The 14764-nt window shown below is 44.6% G+C and overlaps 4 protein-coding genes across 4 annotated transcripts; 2 read left to right on the top strand and 2 right to left on the bottom strand.

Moving 5' to 3' along the window:
* The first annotated feature begins 856 nt into the window (after positions 1–856).
* Positions 857–5026, top strand: LOC103977024 (hydroxyphenylpyruvate reductase). Its single transcript, XM_009392416.3, has 2 exons — positions 857–1357; positions 4351–5026. Exons 1-2 carry the CDS (start codon positions 926–928, stop codon positions 4867–4869), a joined length of 951 nt encoding a protein of 316 aa, XP_009390691.2. The 5' UTR covers positions 857–925; the 3' UTR covers positions 4870–5026.
* Positions 5027–6070: 1044 nt separating this feature from the next.
* LOC103977026 (pentatricopeptide repeat-containing protein At3g16010) lies at positions 6071–8760 on the bottom strand. Its single transcript, XM_009392417.3, has 2 exons — positions 8168–8760; positions 6071–8059 (listed from the first exon to the last, which is right to left on the bottom strand). Exons 1-2 carry the CDS (start codon positions 8277–8279, stop codon positions 6228–6230), a joined length of 1944 nt encoding a protein of 647 aa, XP_009390692.2. The 5' UTR covers positions 8280–8760; the 3' UTR covers positions 6071–6227.
* Positions 8761–9592: 832 nt separating this feature from the next.
* Positions 9593–10534, top strand: LOC135632472 (uncharacterized). The gene has a single exon (XM_065141074.1). The coding sequence runs from the start codon at positions 9689–9691 to the stop codon at positions 10373–10375; it is 687 nt and encodes a 228-aa protein (XP_064997146.1). The 5' UTR covers positions 9593–9688; the 3' UTR covers positions 10376–10534.
* A 954-nt stretch (positions 10535–11488) lies between these two features.
* LOC135632755 (probable membrane-associated kinase regulator 2) lies at positions 11489–13917 on the bottom strand. The gene is made up of 2 exons (XM_065141517.1): positions 12728–13917; positions 11489–12625 (listed from the first exon to the last, which is right to left on the bottom strand). The coding sequence occupies exons 1-2, from the start codon at positions 13740–13742 to the stop codon at positions 12561–12563; spliced, it is 1080 nt and encodes a 359-aa protein (XP_064997589.1). The 5' UTR covers positions 13743–13917; the 3' UTR covers positions 11489–12560.
* Between the last annotated feature and the right edge of the window lie 847 nt (positions 13918–14764).

A 14764-nucleotide genomic window follows, 5' to 3' on the forward strand; every position in this document is an offset into this window, starting at 1 on the left:
CCTCCAATGATGATAACTTGTGATCAGGGATATCTCTAGTCTACTAGATTCTTCACTAAATCTTGTTTAGATTTTGGATTACCTAGTAAATCTTCACTGGATTAATTGATAATTCACTTGGATGAAGGATGAATGACTTTGGAAAATGACAATACGTTGGTTAAGATCACTTGAGTTTACGATGCTTCTTTTTGTCTAAATTCCAATAACACAATGCGAATTCAGTTGTACACCATAATATGCTGACTCTTTTTATCTGTTATTATTAATCACCAATTATTATATATATATATATATATATGGAGCAACTATAACTGTATCCACCTTATTAAGATATGATAGCCCCAATCAAGCTAATGCAACATTAACCAAATTGTGACCAGCAGCCCTTTCCCACATTTGTAGATAGCAATATTATGTTTAGCATTTGATATTATTGCTCCCAAAACAAAACAAAACAAAACAAAACAAAACAAAAAACATGCTCGCTGATGGTTGACTACCTACAGCTCGATGGATGATTCTGTCGTTACGCCGTGAAGGAAGCTTCGAGGAAGGAAGGAGTAGAGCGCACGCACCAGCTTTCTTTGTCGGCGTGTGGAAGGAGACCGCAGTCACCATCGTTTAAGATTACGTACACTGGGTGGGGTATAAAGAGGAGGGGAGGGCGGCCGGCCGGCCGGCGACGGGTTACGGTGACTAAATTGAGAGGATGAAGCGCAAAAGGGGTCGAGGGTTTATTGGGTTTTGTCATTTACTAAAAAAGCCCTGTTATTTCCTAATAGGAAAGGATAGATGTGTAAAAACACCTGATACGAAGAAACCAAAAAAAAAAGAAGAGCTTTTTAGTGCTTGTCGTTGACCTACCTCTCTTGATCCCCACTCACTCTGTTAGGATTACGGGCGGCAGCGGCAGCGGCGGCGGATGGAGTCCCTGGGCGTCCTCCTCCCTGTCCCTATGAACGCTTACCTCGAGAGCGAGCTCGCCCGCCGCTACAAGGTCTTCCGTCTCTGGGAATCGCCTCCCGAGCGCCGCCAGGACTTCATCCGTGCCAACGCAGCCGCCATTCGGGCGGTCGTCGGCAACTCCAAAGCTGGCGCTGACGCGGACACCATCGACGCCCTCCCCCGGCTCGAGATCGTTGCCTGCTTCAGCGTCGGCCTCGACAAGGTCGACCTCGCCAAGTGCCGGGAGCGGGGCATCCGGGTCACCAATACGCCCGACGTCCTCACCGAGGACGTCGCCGACCTCGCCATCGGGTTAGCCATCGCCGTCCTGCGCCGCCTCTGCCAGGCCGATCGGTACGTCCGGAGCGGGGCCTGGTTGTCCAAGGGGGATTACAAGCTCACCACCAGGGTCAGATGGATCTCCTCCTCTTGCCGTCGTTTCGTAATAATTACACACAAAATTTTTTGTCTTGTGATGAATTCTGAGTAATGCTTTGCCTGTTGGTAATTTGCCCGTTGGTAGAATATTACTTTAGATCATTAGTCGCTTTTTCTTATTAATTACTCGCAATATCTAATATGTTCTTGTTAGGGTAATGCTTCAGATGACCAGGAGATGTTTTGTTTTTGTCTTCTCCTTCTTTCAGTCTATAACATGTTTGATAGAATGCCTTGCCGCCATTTGTTCATGCCTTTCGAACTATAGGTTTAGGATCAGATGGTGTAGAAATGGCTGATGTATATGTAAGTCCGTTCCAAGTCGTTAAGGGATGTCACTCAAACCAGCAATAACATGTTTGAGGATGCCTTTTATCTTTCGCAAGGGCCTGTGACATCTAGTTACTTGCAAACTTGATATGATTATGTTATCTATGCATATTGCTGTTTTGGATTGGACATGCTGATAAAGCCACACTTGATTAAAGGCCTAAAAGTCAATTTGTTCGATCAAGTTCAAGTCCTTCGGATCAAACTGGGTGCCGCTTATACCGGTTATGTTTTAAGTTTGATTTTTTTTTTTTTTTTTTGTATTTTCACATGAGAAATCTGATATTTGAGGTATTGATTCTGAACCTTGCGGACAGAAGTTTTAATTATTGATAGCATCATATTGTGTTCCACACAGATAGCTCTTTAGATAATGTTTTTTTCACTGTACAGAAGTTTTAAGGTGTGAACCAGTTCTTGTATGATAGCGTACTAATTACCAAAACCTCTTTGCAGTCTGTATAAGTATACGTGTATACAGCTCTCCAAACCTTGGTGTCCCTAAAACTCTAAAGACATATGTTAACTATTGGAGTTGCAGTAGCCCGGTCTGTGGGAGGGTTGAGATCACGTGATTTAAACATATTGCAGTTATGAAAAGCCCCTATTTGTTTCTAGGCATTTGAGACCATAGAGGTGTATATTGTCCTTTGTATGTCTATTGATGGGAGTATATAGTATAAGAGCTACTTTGGACTTTTCACATCTGGTATAGACCTTTTCCATCTCTTTACATTGGTTGATTTCATTTTTATTTTCATTGTCAAACTTTTAAAATTGGGCAATTATTTCCAAACTTCTGTTGCATCACAAAGTCGTGTGGAACATTATATAGCGTGAGGAATGTTATTGTTCTGAAATTAAGTATTCTCATCAAAGATCCACAATTGGATAGATTTTTCCAAGATTGTATAACAATGTCATATAATGTGTATCATCAATTTGTGTATAAAAGACAAAATCTCTATGAGATCTTATTTAGGACTCATCTCAATGAGATAGCTTGTTGGAATAACCTCTAAATCCAGGAATCCAATTTGTACATGACATTGTGACATTGGTGAATATTTTTTCAAGTTCTATGAGGTTCTTAGCGATATCTTGTTAATGAGGACAATGTAAAGGCACAAAGTATCATTCATTTCATTAATTATCATCTCGGGATGCATTGGTGGATTTTAGTCCTTGATTGTAGATGCAGTTTGCATTTAGCACTATTTCTATACACAGTCAATCTTTTATCCACTTTCTCAATGGCAGAAGCTTGAATTGTGGAGTATTTATATTTGAAGATCTTAGAATCCTGTGTGTTGCCTTTGGTTGACACGTTCCTTCCAACCATTATTACAGATTATAGTGGCCACAACTGATATCTTCTTCTTTAACATGTCTGATTTATTTGTGCTGGGATAGTTGTTCCATATGATCTCCTTTCAGACTTCTTTCTGTCAACATGTTCACCATCATAACAACTCATTACAAAATGGTGAACGTTAAGGCATTAACATTCTTATAAAGCAATAATTAATTAATTTAAAAAATGACCTCATTAACATATATTTAAATTATTTTTTAAATTTTTAATAGTTGCAAAAGAAGAGAGAGAGAGAGAGAGAGAGAGAGAGATCTTTGGCTCACATGAGTCAAATAACTGCTTCTGTGAACTCATGTTTGTTGCACTTTCATTAGGTGTAACTTCCTTTGGCACCATAAGTCGACCTGTCATTTTGCTGCTATTTTTCATTATGAGGTTATGATTAGGCACAATTTTACAGGAATGAAAACATGGAATATGCCTTCTTCAAGAGTTGCTTCACTATCATTTTCAGCTATTTGAAATTTCTAATTTTATAATTGATCTTTTTAGTTTTAAGATGTTTATCTTCTCTTTTCATCATAATCAGAAATGATCTGTTACATACATTTAGAATTTGATATCCTGATGATTTGTAAAACCATCATTTAGAATTGGAACAAAACGGTCCACCACATACACCATAGAATAAACAACTATATTCTAAACAGATACCCATGTAAACCACTTTCTGTTGGTCTGTTCAAAGGGTCTTGGCTTGGTCTGTCAAGAGATTTTTGTTTCTTTCACAGCATCAAGAAGTTCCTCCATCTTTATGCCTGTATTAAGTCTACCCTCTTTGGGCCCTCTGAAACATGATCATTCCTTGGTCCTTGCTTTCCATACTCGATTTTCTTCTCTTCCATGTCAATTTGTTTGCTATGTTTCTTGCTCAAATATTTTGGGTATTGTGGTCTCATAAATGCATTTAAAACCATTTTATATAGAAAGTTAAAGTGCATATGGTTTCCATGGACTCCATGCAGATGGTTAATTATAATTTTTTATGGTATTTTCGTTTCTATTTCCACTTAAGTTGTTTGTCTTGGTGAGTTGGATTAGGTTATGTCAAAAAGTGGGAGGTGACTTGGAATGAATCCAGTTGAAAGCTTTTGTGGTTTTCAGATTGACATGTATTTCACTTACAAGACCTGAAATTGAAAGATAAAAATAGTAGAGTTTCTTGTCTATCCATGCTTTTGTGGTGCATTTTTCTCGGGCATATTTCCAGTAACTTCTAATGTAAGAATTTGACATCTCACTTTGCTTTTTGTTTGCAGTTCAGCGGTAAAACGATTGGTATCATTGGGCTTGGTAGGATTGGCTTAGCCATTGCCAAGAGAGCAGAAGCCTTTGGTTGCCCTATCAGCTACTACTCAAGATCAGAGAAGCCGAATACCAATTACAAGTACTACTCTAATCTTGTTGACTTGGCTGCTAATTGCCATGTGCTTGTTGTGGCATGCTCACTAACTGAAGAGACCTATCATATCGTCAACCGCGAGGTTCTTGATGCCTTGGGCCCAAAGGGTGTGCTTGTGAACATCGGGCGAGGTCCGCATGTGGATGAGCCTGAGCTCGTGACCGCGTTGCGCGAGGGTCGCCTTGGAGGGGCTGGCCTCGATGTGTTCGAGCAAGAGCCTGATGTGCCAGAGGAGCTGTTTGGCATGGAGAATGTGGTTCTGGTGCCCCATGTGGGAAGTGGAACGAATGAAACTCGCAATGCAATGGCTGATTTGGTCCTTGGAAACCTCGAAGCGCATGTGATGAACAAGCCCCTTCTAACTCCTGTCGTCTGATTTGATGCATAAATAATGTAGTAGAATGAAAGCAGATTGATTCAGTTGGACTTACATTGGACCATAGAGGTTCTCTCATGTTCTTCAATAAATAAGAACTATTGTTATGGTGTTCATAATCTTCGATCGGTTCATTTAAGAATGATCTTTGCCTTGAGCTGTGATACTTTTCTGAGCTTCTTCACTCTTTGTTTGCCTGTGGTCGATGATCTATGTGATCTATGTTAGAAATGACGGTCGCTTTGCAGGAAATATTAGTGTTGTCGAAGCAATCAGTATTTCTTTGAAGCCAAAAGAAAGGATATTTCCTGCTTGTCACTCACAATATGATACTGGGAAACCCAAGTCTTTAATTAAACCATTTTGAATCTTAAAAATTAAGATATCTTTAATCTTTTTTTTTTTTTAATAAAAGATATTTGATTTTTCCTAAGAATATTTGTCATGTCATAAGATGAAAGAGGAAGAAAAAAATTTATATTCGCGCTCTTATTATTATATCTATCATGTTCTTTAGTTGATGGTCAGTCAAGCAGGGCAATGAAGCTTGATGGCGAGGTGTGGAGTTCGGAGGTGCATCAAGTCTTCAAACGAGCAATCTACGCTGTAGGAGGTCATCCGATGGCTTTGGTGACATGAGGTTGCTGGTTGTTGTTTGAGATGGTAGAATAGCCCAGACATGTAATTGCATTTGCTTTTGCTGCAAGGTATTGTCTCAATTTTTCTTTTTCTTTTTTTTGATCTTTTTGTGTTTTATTCTCTTGAGGTTAGCTGGTTGTTCTTGAAACAAAAATGGATTCAATGTAACAGTTGGCTTCCTTAGTGATTGTATTTTTCACATCATAGTAGTCTAGTTCTTATACTGCGTTTTAGTTCTTCTTTTGAAATAAAAGACCGAAGATGACAGAATTTTTTAAAACTTTTCCGAAAATCTAGAATCTGCAGTGCTAATAATTCTAATGAAAATGCATTTTCAACTTACTATGAGGCTTTTCCGGTAAATCATGTACGGTAGGTATCCTTGCTACAGACACATTTGTTCTTGTAGACTGTATTAACCTCATTATGAGAACAAAAACACAAAACAATGTCCGAAGAAAATTTTGTAGCTAATTCTGCTGCTAAATTAACAAGAAGCCCAGATAAGAAACATGCATTAGCAAATTACTGGATACCTCATCAAGCACCACGATCACGGTAGTTTCGGAGAAGTTTTATGGATTAATTAGCTGAAACAATTGTAAAGCATTTCTTTTATCAGTAATGATACTTACCAGAACAAAACAAGAGTTTCGTGAAACCAGCTATATATATAAGCTAAAGCCGGTGAAAAGATGAAGGAGAATCGTACACGGCCTTTAGCTAACTGAATTAGCAGATACATCATCGACTTTTCCAATTGCCTCGAGTATTGATGAGTATGTAATTAGATCGTACTGAAACCCCATCGAGTTCATTTCTTTCATCAGTTTAGCGGCCTCCTCAAACATTCCAGCATGGCTAAGAGCACCGAGAACTGTGTTGTATGACACAGCATCTGGCTTGAAACTGGACTGTTTCATGTTTGAGAGCATCTCCATGGCACGTATTGGTCCACCTGACTTTGCCACGCCATTCAAAATGATATTGAGAGAATTTATATCTGGAACGCAACCCTGCTCTTGCATTGCTCGAAGCATCGACTGTGCTTCATCCATCATTCCCATCCTTACCATACCAGACATGAGGGCATTGTAGGCATAGACATCGGGGACACACCCTAGTTGTTTCATTTCCTCAAAAAGTGCTACCGCATCATTCAGACGGCCACACTTACCGAAATGCTTGATTATCACGGCATAGACTCTAGAGGTGGAAGAACCACAGTTCTCTTTTAGTTCCTGAAATAATTCAGTTGCTGCATCATAACGTTTTGCTTTCCCGAGAGCATCAATCAAGCTACAGTAGGCTGCTGGGCACGGAGGAAAGCCCTTCTCATCCATCTCCTCAAGAAGCATCAAGGCTTTCTCCACTCGATTTGTTTTGCAAAACCCATCGATAAGAATTGAGTAAGTAAATGCACTGGGTTCGATTCCTTTTTCCTTCATTTTCTCCAACCAGGAAGCAGCTTCAGACACGCGTGCCTTGGAATCAAAATGGGCCTTGATGACAGTATTGTACGTAACCACATTAGGGAGACAGTGTAAACTTTCCATTTCCTCAAACAGCTTAACAACATCATCCAATCGCCCAGCCTTGCCCAAGATGTTCACGAGATTATTCATTAGGACTATGTCCGGCTTACAACCTTCTCTTTGCATTTGAAGAAAAAATTCATAAGCCTCTTCTGTTCTTCCAGCTTTCCCAAGGCCCTTTATCAACTCCGTGTAAGTGAAAACATTTGGCACACAACACTGATCCCTCATATCTTGCAACAGATTCATTGCCTTTTCCGCATTCCCCGACTTGAAATACATTTCCATCAAGGTAGTATAGATCTTTGTAGTAGGTTGCAACTTGTTTTCTTTCATCTCCTCGAGCAACCTAAAAGCCGAATCCTCACGACCTAGCTTGCAGAATGCCATAATCAGCGCATTGTAAGTCACCGTGTCAGGAAGACAGTTGCCCTGATTGCACATCTCATTGTAAAGCTCATGCACCTTCTCATGGTGGCCTTCTTGCATCAACATGATGATCATGCTGTTATAGGCATGAGAATTCGGCTCACACTTGCGAATCTTTATCTGATAAAAGATCGAGCATGCCTTATTCACCATCTTCGCCCTACCAAGGATGCGAATGATCTCCGAAAGCTCAACCGGCATAATTATGCAAGGGCTTCTCACCGTCTCTTGTATAGTTCTCCACATCTCGCCAAACAATCCCTCTTCATCCAAGCAGCGAATCAAGGCCATGTACGTTGCTGCATTGTGCTCAAAATTCTTCCTTTTGCTGGCCCAGTGAAAGAATTGCATCTTCACACCGATCTCGACATCAGTTTTCAGGACTTCAAGGACTAGCCGGTGATCAACCCGCAGCATCAGCACCTCCAAGGCCTTCTCCGCATCCGGCCCCCATTTAAAGATCTTCAATATTCTCAAGAACCTCTCATCCAACGGACGGCCTAGGCGTTGACGATCCCGGACCGTCAGCGAGTTCATGCCGCCATTTTCAAGGCTCGGAAGCTTGAACATCCGAACGATTTCATTCTCTGCTCAAGCGTAACGAAGATCGATAAAAAAATCCAGCACTAGATAGATGGAGGCAAGAAAAATTGATTCTTTCGCTGAGAAGGCAAGAGAAGAGAAATGCCTATCACCTGTTTGCTTTAGTCTCCGACTGAGTTGAGGTGAGGAAGAGACCGCCCGCTTCGCTAGGACAAGAGCGCCCCATCGAATGCGCATCTGTATTTGCACAGAATATGGAATCATGAGCCTACAAGTTTCCAACCGATCTGAGGGAGGATAGGGCCGCCACTTGTCCGTCTTCAAAAAGTCTGGCCGAGTGTACAAGACGATTCCAGATCTGAGGGAGGATTTATCTTTCTTCACACACTATATACTTCCTCTGTAGCTGCTGCCGCCGGCCGGAGGAAGACAAACGCGCCTGAGCCCCGTGGCGGAAGGGTAGGTGGAAAGGCCGCTGAGGAGAGACCGCCGTCGGAGGAGCCCGTTGTCTGACGCCGAAGTTATAAAGAAGAGGCAGAGAGACTCACTATTTCCGACGGCCGGACGAGGAGCGGGTACAGCAGAGGGAGCGAAAGGGAGGGACGCGGAGAAACAAGGTGGTGCGGCGAGTCCTAAGGTGCCGATGGAGTTAAGACCCGACTTACGTTACGACTTAGGTGCCGATGGAGGATGTGGTGCTGTGTGCGATGGGTTCGTAAACTCAGTGGTTCGAGGTCGTGTTTTTGGGCCTTTGGGCTCTGTTTTGGGTATGCGTTTTCTGGAAATCGGCATTGTTTTCCTTCCATCTCTCATCTGTTCAAATTGGAAGATTGATTGGGTGATATATTCATTTCACGTCATGTCTGGATTTAATGTTTTCATTTTTGTGTGCTAATTTTTCTTTGTTGGAACGTCGCATATACCCTTTCTCTCTCTCTCTCTCTCTCGTTTTCCTCCATTAGTCACACTGTACAAAGGAATAGTCATTCATGGATATGAATTGCACATCGTCTTTTCCTTTAGGAGGAACAGAAAAGAAGCTACGTTTCGTTATCATCGTCATCGCTTAACTCCCACACAAGTAGGAATTGCGTGTTGGTCAGTTCATCCAGCGAGAACAGAAACAAGAGAAAGGGAATACCACTGCATCACTGCCTACGAAGAGAACAAAGCTGATACTACAAAATTGGAGTCATGTTGTCATCCTCTATTTCCAACCGCATCAACGTCATCGTCCTCCTTCAAGTCTCCGACCCCTGCCAACTTAGATTTCTGGTCAGAAACGCCACTTCTTCGGGTTGGAGGACGCGACGGTCCCCTCAGGCGGCCACGGAGAGCTCGCTTTCACAACCCATGTGTTGTGCGTGCAGATGCGTCCCAACGAGCTACCTTGGTCAACTCGGCTCATCTCAATCGTCGACTGAACTCTATCAATCTTGATGCAAACTCAAGTCAATCTGGACCGTACCCGTTCAATCGATCGGCAACTGTTTCTAATTGCCGATCAAACTCGAGTCGGGCTGACTTCTGATCGAAGACTCGGAATTAGTCTTCCGATTTAGTCACGACTACCAACCGCTTCATAAAGCAGGCATGGAGATGTAGTGTTAGCACATCGCTTCTTGTCGTCAACCTCCGTATCCTTCTCTCTCTCTCTCTGTCTCTCTTCCGCCATGAGCACAGACACAGAGCAGGCAACCCCCTTAGCCGTCGGCACCAAACGCCCCGACAACGACGAGGAACTCCCGGCCGCCTCCATGACACGCCGACGAAGCCGCCTCCAAGGCCGCTGCCTCATCTGCGGTGGTTCCTGCGCCGCCATCCTCATCATCATCGCCATCGTCATCGTCGTCCTCGCCCTCACCGTCTTCAAGGTCAAGGAGCCCGTCATGACCATGAACAGCGTCACAATCGAGAAGCTTGCCGTCAACTTCGGCGCGCCCTCCTCCTCCTCCTCCCAGCTCTTCGCCATCAACATGACCGTGGTCGCCGACGTCTCCGTCAAGAACCCCAACGCCGCCAGTGTCCGGTTCGGCGCCAGCACCACCGCCATCTACTACCGCGCCCGCGAGATGGGCGTCGCCTACGGGCCGCCCGGCACCGCCCGGGCTCGCCGCACCTTCCGCATCAACGTAACGGTGGACGTGATGGCCGACAGGATCTTGGGCGACGCCAACCTGTTCGACGACCTGGCGGCGGGGAGCATCGCGGTGACGACGGCGACCAAGGTGGGCGGGAGGGTGAGGGTCTTGGGCGTGTTCAAGCACCATGTGGACGTGATGATGAACTGCAGCATCACCATGGCGGTGGCCAACCAGTCGATCGTGGGTCAGAACTGTAATCAGAAAGTTCGGCTATGACCGTCAGTTCCTCTTCTTCTTGTTGCTGTAGCAGTGCGAGATAGGAATGAATCTTCTGTGGAAGAACAGAGTCGAGGGGTTGGGCTGATAATTGGAGTACCCCCCACACTGTTATGGAGTTGACTTTGAACATTATTTTTCTCTCCCTTTCATCAGAAAGAGTCCTTCGATGATCTATCAAAGAACTCTGTTCACTCAGTTTGCCGAGATATGGAAACAAAGGAGATGAGATGACTCAACTAAGCTTAAGCAAAACCAGAAAAGACAGAGAGAGACTCAAAAAGGATTCTACAAACAAAGGAGACATAGTCGATTTTGGATGTATTAAAGGTGCATTCTTAATCTGGGAGTAGTTAGATTGCTCCAAAACGTTCTTAATCTGTAAGATTTAATGAAATATATCGTGGCCATGTCACTGAAAGAAGTGCAGTAAGCAAATGTATTATATCTTTGGAATACCTAACGAACACATAATTATGGCATGTAAACGACGACCATCGTCTCTCCAACACTAAAAACTCTCAGGAATAAGTGCATCTCGTCACTGAAAGATCGAAAATAATTGTGGTTTATTTGCAGACCAGAGGAGGAGGAGGCAGTCACAGTCACCTTTGGAACATAAAAGAAGCACGTCACCAGGCTTGGAAACAGGGAATGTCCGCTTCCCAACACGTTGAACTGTCAAGAAGAGGTGCATCTTCTTCTCTTTGCAATCTCCGAGTGTTCTCTCCCCGCGCCACGAAACAAGCCATGCATTGGTTTTGTCCCCAAGCTTCACCTCGAGTGTCTGCCATTTGATGCATTGTAGTCACTGTCTCCACCGAAGCAAAGTTCATGAACCTTCAACTCGTCGGGGGAATCGAGTAACGTTCTTGGAGAACATTGTTGGTTCATGTCACCTGTGCAAGAGAAGTTTGTCGGTTCATGAACTTTGGTGGCTGACGATTTTTAGAGGCATACAACGAAAAAAAGAAGAAGACGATGACTCGATTGAGGCTTGTTGCGTAAGCAGCACGCCCTGCTTTAAGATTCTTGATAGATTATGTGGGAATTGTGCGGAGCACATAGCATGATCAAGAAATAAGCATAAGACATGAGAGCTTATTTTATAGGATGAGATCTTTGTGATGCTGAAGGCCGCCACTGCCTGCTCTAAACTATTTGAGCTTGCTGTAGTATGAAGATGGAGACGGCAGTGCCACCATGTGCTCCCATTCATAGCCTTTCCCGTGTCAGATCTCCTTCGTTGTTTTCTATTGCCAATCTATACTTCGTCGACTGGCTGAAGCTAGTTGCAGAAACAGCACGAGTCGTTTTGGGTGGAAGACAATGGCAAAGCATGGGAATGCGAGCTCACTCTCCCCGCTCCAGGAACTCGAGAAAGAACAGAGATGATGACCGACTGTTCTTCTCCTCCTTCATGGAGAAGGTGATGATGTGACCAGGAACCAACTCTCGAGAGTCTACAAGGAACAGAACTGTTCCACTACTGTACTCTTCTTCTCCAGAGATACACCACCATACGTTGCTGAACAGTTACACCATTCGAAACCAAATCGCAGATTGATAGAGGAAGATACACCTTCTCAAATCACCCCCAACTCCGATACATCTTGCATCGGCCAGAGGGACAAAGAGAAGAGAAAGGGTGAAAGATAGAGAGAGAGAGAGAGATGGTGAGCGCTGGTTCCTTCGTTTTTCCTGCACGGAAGACTTGCTCACATCTTCATGCGTCTTAGGTCCATTCTTTCTCTGCGTCTTCTGGGTCATGGTGGCTGCTCTCCATTGCCGAAAGCTTGTCAAAAGGTGCCGGATTCCTAGGGCACCTGAAAAAGCCTACAACGATACGCAGGGAAAGGCTATGGCTATTGCGTATCCCTGCTTTCCCATACTGCGTTGCGTCACGAGATTGGCAAATTGTGTCGCGGCTTTCCCAATGTCAGGGGAATCTTTACCTTCTCTTCCTTCGCATTCAGTCGTCTCGACGTTCATCATTGCTTTCTTCATTTCCCGTCAATCTCTCCATCCAATCATCATTTCATTCTCCTTCTTAATCTCTGTAATCTTCTCTCAGTAGCAGCACAAATGGGGACTCAAGTCTTAACTAAAGTTCATATGAAGTTGTAATTTACAAAGCCTTTGCTAAGAGACTTGTTTTCCGTGAGAGAAACGCACGGAACGCGACTCAATTCTGGTTGCCCGTTGCCTGGATCGGGTCGCTCTTCGATCTGACCAACGGTGACTCGGGCCCTGCGATGGCAGTGAGCGCATGAGCTGAGGAGGACAAACTGGTAGTTCGGTAGCAAAAGACGCTGATGGTGAACAGACACCGGATGGGGGTGGCTTATGTACCTTGGTCGGAGGTGGTGAACGATCGCTTGCAGTGCGCGATGGCGCTCTGGATCCCGTCCTGCAGCTCCCGGAGAGAGTCGTCACGCCGCTGCGGAGGCGGCGAACGTACCGCGGCAACGACCTCCGACGCCGACCGGCTTTTACCCAGCCGCTTCCCCACCACCCTCAGCCCTGCCGGGAATCCCTTGGCTCCCCCTCCGATCGCCGCCGCTTCCTGCGGCGGTGCCTTAGCCGGCGCAAGCTCGCTGGGGAGCCTTAGCCTCTCGACGTGCCACCTCGAAACCTTGACGTATAACGGCTTGATCATGTTGAGGTACTTCTGGACGACTTCCCTGGCGAACCTCTTCTCGTCCGTCGTGGCCGCCGAGCTGTCCTCCGCTTGCGGCTTCGCCGTTCGACCGCCGGAGGAAGTGTTCCGGGAGCTGTTGTCCCGTGTGAAGAGCGAGATTATGGGCACCTCGTCCACCTTAAACTTGACGAAGAACCTGCTTTGACGCTCCCCCTGAGGTTGCTGCTTCGGGGAAGCATTCGCCACCGCGGCCGCTGTGGATTTGGGCTTGCGGAGGCGGAGCAAGAAAATGCGGAACTTGGTGGCGGATTTGAGGAGGGAAACGGTTGGAAACTGGGATTTGTTGTCGGGCTCGGAGGCGGTGATCACGATAGAAGTGGGCTCCAAAGGCGCGAGCTTTCCCTTAAAGAAATAGTCGTCGGGAGGGGAGAGGCTTTCGATTACGCGATCATCGCCTTCTCCTCCTCTGGCCCGGGCGTTGCCGCTGCCGACCGAGCATAGCTCGAAGTTGAACTCCCCCTCTTCGACGTCGCCGTCATCAATGGGGAGGGCGGTGAACTCGAGGTCGAAGAAGGGGCCCCCGTCATCGTCGCCGTCGTCATCTGTGGTCACCGAGGAAGGGCGGAGGACGACGGTGTCGGGGGTGTCGGTGGAAAAGCGAATGGCGTCGGCGATGGTGGTTCGGCCGCCGCCGCGCCAGTACTTGAGCAAGCTGAAGGATTCCATAGTTGGGAGAGCCAGAGGAAAAATCGACCCTTAAATAACTGTTGGTATCGTTGTATTGCTACTACTTGCAATAGAACCTTTCCTCACCGTTTATGCTCTGTCCCTCCTCACACATGCTCTTTTTCTCCCAAAGAGAGAGGGCGACACACAGCAGAGAAGGGGGAGCTTAAAAAGACGGCAGTGATAGTGCGGAGAGAAAGAAAGAGTGAGCGCATTCACTGAACCAATGCGCAGTAGCAGAGTCATTTGCTTTGTGCGGAAGGCTTTTGCACTGCACGAGAAAGGAGAGTGGGAGATGCGAAGAAAAAGAAATGGTCGTTCGTATCAGTTACATGTGTTGTTGGATTTGACTTAGGAGAGACAGGCAACAGCTGCTTCATTGTTATATCTTTCTCACACGAACACACACCTAAAACAAATCCTTATTTATTTCCAAAAATGACAGAAATTACCTTAAAATTTATATTTTATTTCCAATCGATTTAGTGTTAATTAATGAAATATTAAAAAAATTAGAAGAAGAAATATATATAGTTATGAACAATTTATATGTTCGAAATAATCGAGGGATCCATTTATATGCTAAGACACGAACACACACCTAAGACACGTTTCCAACGAAGACCTCACGAGAGCACACATCATGCAGACCAGTATTCACGTACCGATAAGATTGGATCGGCACTGCAGGTTGATTTGGCCCAACCAGGATTTCCCATGAACAGATCTGGACTCGGCCCATGATTGATTTATGATGAGATGACACCATGGATCTTGCCACTGCCAATGCTTTAGGAATTGTAAACAAAGTAATTAATGCACTTATCTTCGTAAGTTATAAGATGAATTTTATGCCAAGGCAAAGAAATTTTCTAGAAACAAATTTTTTTTTTTTTTTTCATGGATCTATTGCTTTAAATCTGAGTGATTTTTGCATTATTACATGAGATGCAAAAAGCTTATTATGCTAAATTTTAATAGTAAAATGCTAAATCTATATAAAACTAAGATTTGTGCCTTTG

Source organism: Musa acuminata, chromosome BXJ3-3, assembly GCF_036884655.1.
Source record: "Musa acuminata AAA Group cultivar baxijiao chromosome BXJ3-3, Cavendish_Baxijiao_AAA, whole genome shotgun sequence".
NCBI classification, from domain to species: domain Eukaryota; kingdom Viridiplantae; phylum Streptophyta; class Magnoliopsida; order Zingiberales; family Musaceae; genus Musa; species Musa acuminata.